The following is a 12,653-nucleotide window of genomic DNA, read 5'->3' as shown; positions in this document are numbered from 1 at the left end:
ATGGTTAGGATAAGCCCCAGGATAAGGGTGGGTGAGGGGCAGGAAGCTGCAGGATACAGGATTCCAGCTTGGCCAGAGGGAGAACTTCCAATACTCAGAGCTGGCCAGATGGAAGGGGCTGTATGGAGGTAATGAGCTTTCCCCACCTCGGGGTATGTAAGTAGGAGTTGGACAGCTGCTTGCCAGGACCTTTGTGCAGAGAATTGGCATAGAACTTGCAGGACTTTAAAGACCCTCTTGGCTCTGAGAGTCTGATTCTGGGCGGGCTTTGTGGGGGTGGGAGGACTTGGTGTCTGGATGTGTCCTCTGGCCACACCTGCTTAGAGGCTGAGGGGAGGTGTCCCCTGTCTACACTGCCTGTCTGAATAATCAATCCTAAGTCTCACAGAGATCTCAAGATCCTGCCAAGGCCAGCTCAGACAAGGGCTAAGAAGTGGATAACATTCTTCCGGGATTCAGGGTCAGTTGACTTGGCTAAACTGGAGCCTTGCACAGCTTGGAAGGCTGGAAAGGTTCAGGGAGCTCCTTTAAGCTGCCTAAGGACACACATATTTCATCTGGTAGGCAGAGGGCCCGGAGGCCCTGGCTCTGCCCATGAGGGGCTGGTGACCCCAGGCAAGTTCCTGCCCTCTCTGGGCTCTATACTCTATCCTATAAACCAAGGAGGTGGGTGTGGGGACAGAGCCAGGAGTGCAGTTTCCAGGCTCTCGGCCTCACGTGGAAAGGTGCTGGCTCAGGTAGTAAATGGCCATCAGCTGTGATTGGATGGCCATCAGCTGTGGCTAGTTGGCCGTCAGCTGTAACCAGTGAGCCATTGGCCACTAATATAACTGCCGTGGCTACGCTAGCAGCAAATGGGGGCTAGCAAGAGGATGGTGGCTGAGCTAGCAAGCATGGATTGCAGCTAGCAAGCACAGAGTGTGGTGGAGTGTGGATTGCGGATTCTGTGGCTCCTGCTTCCTGTGTCTCCAACCCAGCCACCAGGGAGACTATAGTGGTATGACTCCCCTATCTATGGCTCCGTGGGTTTTTCCTTTTTGGCCTCACCATATCCTGCGTTCTTATGTGGGGAGCGGGACCAGAGACCCCGCAGGCCGCCCCGCATGACAGTGGGGCAGAGGAACAAACACACTGGTCCTTAGCCTGTGGAATGGACATTTGTGGACACTTCGTAGAAATTGTTTAGAGGAAAGGTGTATTTTTTTACACTCCATTTGTCAGTAACCATAGTCTTGCATTTGTCGTGTTCTATTTTGGTGGGAGCCACAGAGGTAATAGCAGGGCTCCTGGCTTTCCCATGCTCTTCTGGAAATGTTTAGGTCTGGAAAGAAATACTGACCAGGTAGAGAAGGTCCTTGGGGGGCCATGGCGCTCAAGGCCAAGGGAGCAGCGTGGGCCAAGGCAGGGCAGCTGGAAGGTGTCGGGTGAGTTGAGAGAATTCTCAGTCATTTCTGCGGAGGGAGGGAGGGAGAAGAAGGGGACGTTACACAGGTCAGCAGGGGCCAGGCCCACAGTACTGGCTAGTAGCTTGCCCTGAGGACAACAGGGGGCCACTGAGGAGCTGGAAAGGTCCTGGTTACCTTCGTGTTTTCAAGATTTCATGCTGGTCAGTCTTTGCAGCCTTTGAGCTCCTTTAATAGGAGGCTTGGGAGAGCAGGATGGACCAGGTGAAGATGTGTATGTAAATCCTGCCTCTGTCACTTATTAGCTGGTTAATCTTGACTTTAACCTTCCTCGTCTGTCCACCTGGGAATTCTGGGAGGGCTCTATGAGCTCATTTGCTTAACATACATCTCTTGTGGTCCAGGCTGTATGCTCCCAGCATAGTCAAGAAAGTAAACCAAACCTTGTTTCTATTCTCTAGGAATTCATAGGAAATAGTAATGACCTTGATGATAGAGGGTCAGAAGGTGCTGTGTGAATCAGCTAAGTGCCGGGGGAAGGCATCTCCAAAAGGGAGATGTTTGTGATGGGTCTTGAAGGATGAGTAGAAGTTCAGTAGGTGGAAAAACTAGTGAAGGGTGTCCAAATGGAGGGATAAAAGTATGAAATGGGGACAACAACTAGTTTGGGGTAGAGGAGAATGGAGCTGGAAGTTGAGGTCAGCCAGGGTCCGATCATAAAGGCCCGTGTACCCCACAATGAGTTGGCATCAAATCCAGCGGGTGTTTGAGAGCCAGTGGAGAATTTCAGGCAGGGGGTGGGCCGGGGCATGGTCAGATCTGTGTTCTCGACAGCAGCTCTGGGGGCCTGTACAGAAGTTGTTCTGGAGGCACTGGTTTGCAAAGGAGGGGTGTGCAAGAGGGGCCAGGTGGAGTGGGTGCAGGAATAGGAGGGAAACGTAGTGAAGCTGGGAGGGGGTTGCTTGAGAGGTGGGCAAAGACAGAGAGAGAGTAGAAGGAGGGGTTCAAGGAAGGAGGGTGTATAAATGCCTAGATAAGAGCCGAGTGTATCACAGGAGCTCAGTAAATAAATGTCCACTTACCTCCACTTACATTAGTACTGGGGGCTAGAAGGCCAGGAGGTTGGGGCCAGAGGGGGACTGCAGAACTGAGATTTCTGAGTGGGACAGTGTTGGTGGTGAGAGGTTGAAGACGAGCACTAGAGTTGAGGAAGGCTGGGAACTGGGGTGCTGGGTAGATCACCACATGGCCAGTGGCATCCCCAGGATGAAGCAAGTAAGCAGATTGGGGAGGAGAGGGGAGAGGAGGGAGAGTCCGTGGGTCCCTCATCAGGTTCCTAAGGACCCAGGAGCCCCAGTTAGGAGGGAGGGAAGAGGCCCACAGCCACATTCCCTGTGGGTACCAGATCATGCACAGGGGCGGTGGCTGGACCCCTATCCTGACCCCACTCGCTGACCGACCCCTCTCTGCTCTTTCCCATAAGCCTGATTTTTGGGGCACTGACTGTTGTGACTGGCATCATTGGAGTTGTTCTGGGGGCAGAGGCTTCAAGGAGGTACAAGAAAGTCAACTCGCGGGCCGAGCCCCTCATCTGTGCCTCCAGCCTGCTTGCCGCAGCCCCCTGCCTCTACCTGGCTCTCATCCTGGCCCCGACCACCCTCCTGGCCTCCTATGTAAGTGAGGGCCCCTTTGGACGTGGGAGTGGGGTGGGGTGGGTAGGAAACTCCTACTTACAGGCTTACACAGTGCCAGGTCTTTACGTACATCCTGTGGATCACTCCTTTCAGGGGAAGCTTATTGTCCCCATTCTACAGATCAGTAAACTGAGAGTTACACAGGTAGGAAGAGGCAAAACTGGGATTTGAGCCTAAGCCTGTCTGATGCTAAAGTGTGTCCTCTGAGCTCCTGATTAATCTTTGATTGGAAATCATGGGACTCACTTATTCCTAGGATGATGTGAGTCCAAGAAGAAATAGGGTGATTCTTTCCAGGTTACAGATGAGGAAAGTGAGGCTCAGCTTGGCCACAGCCAGGGCAGACATTGGTTTAAAGATGACAGCGTGATAATATCATGTCTTCCAGATCCATATCCCACACATCCCTTCATGTGCTTCACACTGTGGCTACACCAGGGACAGGTTCTCACTTCTCCCAGCATTTGCCCACCCGGGGCACCATTCCCTTCTTGGATGCCTCCTGAAATCTTTCTTCCGCAAGACCCAGATCAAAGGCCACCTCCTCCAAAACCCTTTTCGACTGCTCTGCCCACGTCAGAAGTCACCATTACCACTTGGGCTCGGAGCAGGTTTGGGTTCCATCAGGCACCATGGCGTATGGGTGGGGCTGTAGCCACATACACACACACGTGCATATGGGCAGCAGGGTCCCTGGGTCCCCAAAGCCCCAGTTCTGACTGTGTCACCCAGTTGGAAGGGGTCACTGATTTTGGGAAGATGGCACCAGCTTAGCCCCAGTCAGATGGGCTCAAGTTCCCTTCCCCTCTCTCTCCCCTGTCCCAAGGCTCTGGGGACCCACTGCTGTGGACACAGATTCCCCTGCATGGGTATGTGGGGTTCCTTGAGCAGACGGAACTCAGAAAGCAAATCAATAACAGCTTTATTGTTCTACCAGTTTGGGTGGGTCTTCCACCTGCAACCAAATCCCATGGCTTTTCCAGTCACTCTCTTGAACTAAAAAGCAAGTCCCAAAATAAAACTTCTATCCAGGCCCAGAAAATTCTATCCAGGCCCAGGAAGAGAGGGAGCTCTAGTTGGTTCGTTTCTCCTTGTTCCATCTCTGTCCCTTGTCCCCAATACCACCCCTCCTCAGCGAACCTGACCCCTCCAGGGTTGGGCAGGCCAGGAAGGATGACCAGAAAACGAGCGAAGTATTACCTGTGTCTGGAGTTGTTTTTCGCTGACTGGCAGTGCCCTCCATGTGACAGATGCCCAGATGTTGGCTGGCTCCTCTCTTACGGACATTTTGTGGGTTTTGGGGGCCCCTGGCCCTGGCTTTTGCATTTTTCAATTCCTTGATGTAGATAACATCGTCCTTTCTGTCCTCTCCCATCTTCCCCTCTGCTCCTCCTCTGGGGTTGTACATGCTCGCTACCAGAACCTGTGGCCCCCAACAGGCACCCTGTGGGGCTCCCCTCTCATGACCCTCAAGTTATCTCCTCTCTAGTGTCTGTTTCACCCCCTGGATGAACTCAGGAAGTGCAGCTGCCCCCACCGCTGCCTTCTCTCCTCACCTGACACTGTACACTGCTCCCTCTGGCACCCCTGCCCTCAGCCTCCCCTTAGGCTTCGGGGCCATGCTCTCCGAATGCTTCAAGATGCCCTGATGGCGCCCTTTGTGGATGCCCCTCAAGTGGCCCTGGTGCCGGATGGTCAGCATTTCACCAGTGTCCAGCCAGAGAGAAAGGCCAGTCTCCTTCCTGGCAGGCGTTGCCCTGTCTATGGGTGGGTCACCTGAGGCCCCTCACTCAGCTTTCTCACTCTTCAAACCCTTCCCAGCCCAAGTCTCCAGCCTTCTGCATAAATGAACACAAGATGGTTCCATTTCTCTCTCTAAGACCTGAGGGTGTGTCGGGCACCTCTCTTAAGGTACAGGTGCCTCTTACCTGAGTCCTCAGCATCGGTAGGGCTCCTGCTGAAATCCCTGGAGAGCAGACAAGTCCTGTGAGCATTCTGTTTTGTACCTGCTCTTATTCAGTCTTTATGACACCCTCATGGGGAAGGGTTTTTTTCATGCCCACTTGATAGATTGGAAAACTGAGTCCCAGAAATAGCGACACAAATAGCACGACTCAAACTCCTACTCAGCCCTGCAGACTATAAAGTCTGTGCCCTTCATGCTGCACTGACCCTTGCCACTCCTGTGGGAGAGAAGCAGGCTGCATACACTGGGCACCAATAAATGCTTTAATGCTTGTTGGCTGAGGGACCGTCATCTCCAGCTAGTGGGGGCTGAAGAGACCTGACCTTGCAGGCAGGCTGAGGCCCTGGGCAGATGGAGGCCTCAGCAGAGGCCTGTTCCTGAATGGGCTGGGGCCACAGACCCCCTGCCAGCTCTGCTTCTGCCACTGTCTTGGTTGGCTCTGGGAGGCAGCTCCTTGGCTGTATTTTGGGGACACAGCTGTCCCCCGTCCCACAGCCTGGCACATTTCCAGAGCTGGATGGCTCATCTAGAAATGACATTGCATCTTGGTTGACAGAGCCAGCTGGAGAAACTCTTCTCTAAGCCTGCCCCGGGGGGTGAGGGGCCGAGGGGCAGGAAGGCAGGCAGGGCCGGGAGGCATCAATCTTCCAGTGCTGGGAAGCGCTCCTTCCTGTGGCTCGTGCTTGGCCCTGGCATGATGCCCAGCGATGCTTAGTCCCCGCGGCCAGCACGCCAGCCTTCCAGGAGTGGTACGGTTCCTCTAGGCCTCCGGACCAGAACCCCCATCTCCGTGGCTCTGTCGGTGTTTCTGAGGTCCACTCAGGTGTTCTGAGTTGCGAGTCGGGCTCCAGCTCCTTCCCTCCCCCTCCTCCCAACACCACCATAAAACCCTTTATACACTCCAGCCTATTCTCTTCTCTCGGTCCCCTCTGTCCTTTCCTGGCTCATGCCTTGCCGTCTTTCTCCAGGACTGTCCTGGGAGCCACCTTCCCGGCCTCCTCGCCTTCTTGCTCACCCACCACAATCTGTTCTCCCCACACTGCCAGAGTGACACCACAGACCTTCCCTGTTCCACAGCCCTGCAAGGCTCCGTGTTGCCCCTGGAACTAAGGCAAGCTCATCATCCTGGATTTCAAAGTCCCTCACGAACTGCCCTGAAACCCTTAGCCTTATCCCCATGTCGTCCTGCCATGCAGGTCCCTTCCTGATCCCCAGGACACGCCCCATACTTCCCACATCTGGGTCTTCCCTCTGTTTCCTCTACTCCCACCCCTTCTCCGAATCCTTCTGGTCCATCAAGGGCTGGCTTGAGCACCATCTCTCCGTGGAGCCTTCCCTGATTGCTCGGCCTGACTCTTTCTTCCCATCCTCGATGCTCCTCAACTTTGTTTTCCTTGGGTCATGGTTGCTTATGCTCTGACCCCTCTCCCAGCCGGGCCCAGGCTAGTTCCAGTCTTTCTCAGCACCCCAGCCTGAAGCAGTGTCCGGCATTTGGGATGGGGCGGGGGTCATCACTGCTTCCTGAGTGAATGGTTAAGTGACCAGCTATTTGCATTCATTTATGGACTCAACAAATATTTATTGAGTGCTTATAAAGTAGCATGCTAGCCAAAATGCTGCGGAGATAGCAACAGGTAAAAAATAGACCCAAATATCTCTGTCTTTAGGGAGCTTACATCCTGGTCGGGAGAGACAGACAAAAGGCAAGATACATAAGTGAAGATACATATTTCAGATGATAATAAATACTTAGACTAAATAGAGTGGAGAAGGGAGATAGGGATTATGTGGGGTTGCGGGAGAGGGCTGCAGTTTTATGTAGTGTAACCAGAGGCCTCAACGAGGACGTGGTTGTTGAGTAAAAACCTATACGAGGAAAAGAAGTGAATTACATGGCTATTTAGGGGAACAGTGTTCCAGGCAGAGGGAACAGCGCCTGGAAAGCCCCTGAGGTAGGAGTGTACCTGCTGTGCTTGAGGAACAGCAAGGACACTGTGGTTAGTGTGGAGCGAATGAAGGGAGAGAGGGAAATGACGACAAAAAGGTGACGGGCGCCGGATCATGGAGGGCCTCGTGGGTATCAGGTGGAATCGGCTTTTACTCAGAGTGAGACGGGTTTTGTGTTGAGTGCTAGCTTGTAGCGTCTGCATCTTTTAGCATGATCTTGTGGTTTGTCTTTTATTCTATCAATATGGGGTATTACATTGATTGATATTTGTGTTGAACCAACCTTGCATTCCCAGGATAAATTCTCCATGTTGTGCAATCAGCCCTCCGTATCCATGGGTTTCCTGTCTGTGAATTCAACCAAACTGCAGATGGAAAATATTTGAAAAGCAAAGTTACATTGTTGCTGACATGTACTATGTAGTCATGGTTGCATCTATATGGAACATGCATAGACTTTTTTCTTGTCATGATTCCCTAAACAATGCAGTATAACAATTATTTACATAGCATTTCCATTGTATTAGGTATTATAAGTAATCTGGACATGATTTGAAGTGTTTGAGAGGCTGTGCATAGGTTATATGCAAATACTACACCATTTAGTACAAGGGACTTGAGCATCCTCGGATTTTGGTATCTTTTAGGGGTCCTGGAACTAATCCCCCACAGACACTGACTGACAACTGTATAATCATTTTTATGTGTTGCTAAATTCGGCTTACTAATATTTTGTGGAGGATTTATGCATCTATATTCGGAAGGGATATTGGTCTGTAGTTTTTTTGTGATATCTTTGTCTCATTTTGGTATCAGGGTAACGGCCTCATAGAGTGAATTGACAAGTGTTTCTTCCTCTTCTATTTTTTGGAGGAGTTTGTGAAGGACTTGGGTTAATCCATCCATCTTTAGATGTTTGTTATAATAGAATCCATTAGAGAAGCCATCTGGTTCTGGGCTTCTGTCTGTGGGAAACTTTTTGGTTACTAACTCAATATTTACTTGTCATAGGTCAATTAAGAGTTTTTATTTCTTTTTAAGTCAGTTTTGGTAGGTTGGGTCTTCCTAGGAATTTATACATTCCATTTGGATTATCTAACTTGTTGGCATACACTTGTTCATAATATTTGCTCATAATCCTTTTAATTTCTGTAGGGTTGGTAATAATGTTCCCTCTTTCGTTCTTGATTTTAATAATTTGAGGTTTCACTCCTTTCTTCTTAGCCAGTTTAACAAAATATTTGTCTATCTTGCTGCCAGCTTTTGGTTTTATTGATTTTCTCTATTATTGTTCTATCATTGATTTATGTTTAATAGAATCACTCTGGTTTCTCTCTTGAGAATAGACTTGAGGGCAAGGGCAGAAGCAGAGAGAAGAATTAGACTACTGCCATAATCCAGGTGAGAAGTGGGGATCGGACCAGAGTGGCAACAGTAAAGATGGTGAGAAGGTTGGATTACAGATATATTTTGAAGGTAGAGCTATCAGAATTTCCTGAGGGATTCAGTGTGGTATGTGAGAGAAATAAGTGTCAAGGGAGAGTACTAGGGTATTGACCTGAGCAGCTAGAAGGAGGGAGACACCATTAACTGAGGAAAATGGGGAGGAGCAGCAGATTTTTTCTGAAGATCGACAGCTTGGTTTAGTCCACTCTCAGTTTGTGATGGGAGGTCCACATCCAAGTGGAGGTGTAGTAGAGAGTTGGGCACAGTCTGGAGTCCAAGGGACATGACATCACCCCTAAAACTTCATTGGGTGGGAACTGACTGCAGTCCAGCATGAAGGCTGTCATTAGGTTTGGGGGACCTATGAGAAAGAATCGACATCAGAAAGGGTATCTAAAGGGGCTGAGGAATTAGCTTATGTTGAGCTTCAAAATAGGAAGAGTCACTTGAGCCTCTTCCATTCTCCACTTATGGGATTCCAGGAACCAAAGTTTTTCCTGTACCATCTTTGTGAGTCCTCTTTGGGGTGACAGATGGGCCCCAAGATCTGCTTGGGAAGAGCCCATGGAAATGTGGTCACGTGTGCTAGTGTGTGTATGCATCGAAGTGTGAATATATTCAGGTCTGTGACTCTGAGTGCAGATATGTGTGCTCTTGTGTGTTCACATTTTTGTGTACCTGTGTAGTCATGCTCTATGTATGTTGTGTGTACATGTATTATATGTACATGTAATATACGCATTCTGTATGTGCACAGTGTGTGTGTGTCCATGGGTGATGTTTTACATCCATGCCTGTGCATGAGTGTGCACATACATGTGTAGCAGGGCATGCAGATAATTGTATGGGATGTGTGTGCACCTGTGTCTGCAGCTGATATAGCTTTTTTTCCCAGTGTTTTTGTGGCTGTAGCTGCATTGTGTAGGAAGGAGGTGTTTTTGGTGGCATCGTGTGTTTGCCCCTAAATTTCCTGAAGTAGGGGCTAAGTCATGCTGTATATTTCATGGCAGTGAGGTTTACTAAGCATATCAAGTCTGGTCTTGGGCCTTCCCTGGGAGAGCCCATGTCCTATGGCCCATCTGCAGGTGCAGAGTGTTCCATCTCTTTCCTCCTTCCAGTCCCCTTGGCAGGGGAAGTGGACTTCTCGGTAGTTAATTGGGATCCAGACGCGCACAGCAGGTCTTGGCGCACATCTTTGGCCTTCTTCCCAAAGTGGCTGTCCTTCAGAGGATAAGGGGTTTGTACTCAGAGAAAGGACTGAACCCAATGCAGGGGCTCCACCGTTGCTGGCCTGGTGGCTGGAAGACATGGCTAAACTCTGTCAATCTCCCCTTGGGTGGGCTTTGTGGTCCAGATGGAGGGGCAGGCATGGGGGGATGGGAGTGAGCATGCACTGAGATAGCTGCCAGACCTGGACATCATTCCTGCTTCTTTACTTACTAGCTGTGTGAGCTAGTGCAAGGTCTTAACCCTGCCATGCCTCGATTTTCTCGGCTATAAAATGGGAGTGCTAGTACTTACTTCTTGGTTTCCTTAAGGAGCTAAACAAATTTATGTGCTTGTGTTGGACGTGCCATGGATATGTAATGAAACTCAAAAACAACAAAAACATTTGTTTTGCTCACAAAGTTGCAGTTTGGGCAAGGTTGAGAGGAGGGGATAATATTTCTTTTCTACTTGAGGTTCACTAGGCAGGATGGGAGTGGGGGACTGGATCCTTATAGGCTGGGGGCTGTCAGAGATTGATGCTGGCTGGCTATGGCTGACACCTTAGCTGGAGCTATTGGTGGAACACCTGCACGTGGCTTTCCCATGTGACCTGGGCTTCCTCACAACATTGGACTGGGTTTCGAGGACTAGCATCCTGGGAGAGAGCCAGGTGGAGCCGTGTTGCCTTCTATGCCTTCCCCTTGAAAGTTACACAGCATCACTTCCACAGCATGCTGTTCTTCGCTTTAGTTACTTCCTGCTCAGATTCGAGTGAAGAGAAAATGGATCCAATCTTTTGATGGGGACTAGCAATGACCTGAAAGAACATGTGGAAATATTGCTGTGGCCATTTTGGGTAAACACAATCTGCCATAGTGTCCCAAGGGCCCCTCCTCCACTGTGATCTGAGTCCTCTTGACATCTGACATTGTGGGGAGGAGTCTGGGCACATAAAATGTGGTCATGAAGCCCCCACATACATGGGTCACCCCCTCCCTGGATGGGTCCCTCGTTCCATGCTGCTCTTCTGGTCTCACAGGTGAGAAACCTGGGGGTTGAGACTTCACCTTCAAACCCCTGCTGAGTGTCATGGGCTGAGAGAGCAGAGGCCTCAAGTGGCAGAGGCGAGGCCATGGGGAGGTGGCTGGATAAGCAGCCATGTTCACTCACTTATCATGTATTTCCCAAGCATCTCCTGTGTGCCAGGCTCCGTTCCAGGCTCTGGGGGTACAACATCGAACGGAACAGGCAAAAATGTGTACGTAATAAAATAAACATGTAAAATATGTGGTATGTTAGATGTGGAAGAGTTCTGTGGAGAATCACAGCAGGGAAAGGGGACAAGAAGAGGGACAGGTACAGTGCAAGGTGGTCAGAGAGGCCTCACTGAGATGGTGACACTTCAATAGCAACCTGAAGGAAGTGAGGTGGAGGGCAGAGCATTCCATCCAGAGGGAACAGCAAGGGCAAAGGCCCTGAGGGGGAAAGCATGGCTGTTGTGTTTGAGGAAATGTGGTGGGAATGGGGCAAGCCACGGAGGAGCAGAGACGAGGTCAGAGGTAATGGCAGTGAGGATGCAGATTGTGTAGGAGCCTGTACATATAATGACTTTGGCTTCAAGTGAAATGGGAAGCCGTTAGAGGATGTCTAGCACAGACATGAAATGATCTGACTTACAGCCTGTATCAGTTATGTATTGCTGTGTAACAAATAACCCCCCAAAACTTAGTGGCTTAAAACAACAATGATCTATTATTTTTTGTGATTCTGTGGATCGGCTGTACAGTTTCTCTGCTGGTTTCTCCTGTGCTCACTCAAGTGGCTGCCTTCATCTAGACGATTCCCTGGGCTGGGACATTCAGTCTGGCCTCACTCATGTCTGGCTGTGGGCTGGGGCCCCTTGTTCACCTCCACTTAGCCTCTCATCCTCCATTAGGCTACACAGGCTCCTTACAGGGCAGTCTCAGGGTAGCATTCAAGAAAGCAAAAGTGGAAACTGCAAAGTCTCTTACGGCCTAGTCCAGGAAGAGCAAAGATCACTTCTATCTTACTTTATTGTTTGAAACAAGGTGTAAAGCCAGCTCAGTTTCACCATGGGTAGGGGACCGGATATCAAGGGTATGAATACCAAGAAGCATGATTACTTGGGGGCCATTTTGTAACATCTACTACATGGTTTAGCAGGGCTTCTTTGGCTGCTGTGTTGATAATAGAATGAAAGAGGACAGAGACAGAAAGAGGGAAACAAATTAGGAGGCCTTCCAATAAAATAGGCAAAAGATGGTTGTGGGACCAGCATAGTTATGGAGGAAGTGTGGAGAAGTGGTCAGATTCAGGGTATATTTTGGACGGAGAATCAACAGGATTCCCTGACAGGTTGGGTGTGGAGTGCCAGACAGGAAGGAGTTGAACGTGATTCCAGGGGTTTTGGCCTGGGCACTTGGAAGCATGGAGTTGGCATTTGCTAAGAGGGGGAAGACGGAAAGAGGTGCAGGGTTTTTTTCTGTTGTTTTCGTTTTTGTCGTTTTGTTTGGTTTGGGTTATCTTTTTTAAGAAGGAGTGGGGTTGGGCGTTCTGTTTTAGACGTGTTAAATTTAAGATGCCTCTTAGAACATTTCAACTGGAAATCTTAAAAGGCAGTTGGATATATGAGTCTGGAGTTCAGGAGAAGAGGTCGGGAGACGGGCTGGTTATTTAAAGCCGTGAGACTGAATGAGATCACCAAGGGAGTGTGCAGGGATACAGAAGAGAAGAGGACCCAGGATTACACTCCAGGGCATGCCACACGTCTAGACGGGGGGTGCATCATGCTGCCACAGTGACAGCAAGAGGTGGGACCAACAATTCAACCTACCACACTGTATCAACTGACCTTTACATTTTCATGTGGGAGAAATTTAAAAAACAAAAGAAAAGGCAGAAAAGTCCAAAGAAGAAAATGACCGTTATCCATATTGTCATCCTGCAGAATTATCTCCTCTTAACATC

General features: G+C 49.9%; 1 protein-coding gene across 3 annotated transcripts in view; it reads left to right on the top strand.

Moving 5' to 3' along the window:
- The window catches only part of SPNS3 (SPNS lysolipid transporter 3, sphingosine-1-phosphate (putative)), a 41,829-nt gene that overhangs the window by 14,125 nt on the left and 15,051 nt on the right, over positions 1–12,653 (top strand). For all 3 annotated transcript variants that reach the window (XM_033090648.1, XM_033090647.1, XM_033090646.1), the window contains one exon: positions 2,887–3,076. In XM_033090648.1, the coding sequence (XP_032946539.1) occupies positions 2,887–3,076 (190 nt within the window). The remainder of the gene's footprint in view (positions 1–2,886; positions 3,077–12,653) is intronic.

This window comes from Rhinolophus ferrumequinum, chromosome 21, assembly GCF_004115265.2.
Source record: "Rhinolophus ferrumequinum isolate MPI-CBG mRhiFer1 chromosome 21, mRhiFer1_v1.p, whole genome shotgun sequence".
In the NCBI taxonomy this organism is placed as follows: Eukaryota; Metazoa; Chordata; class Mammalia; order Chiroptera; family Rhinolophidae; genus Rhinolophus; species Rhinolophus ferrumequinum.
This window is presented reverse-complemented; position numbering and strand designations above follow the sequence as displayed.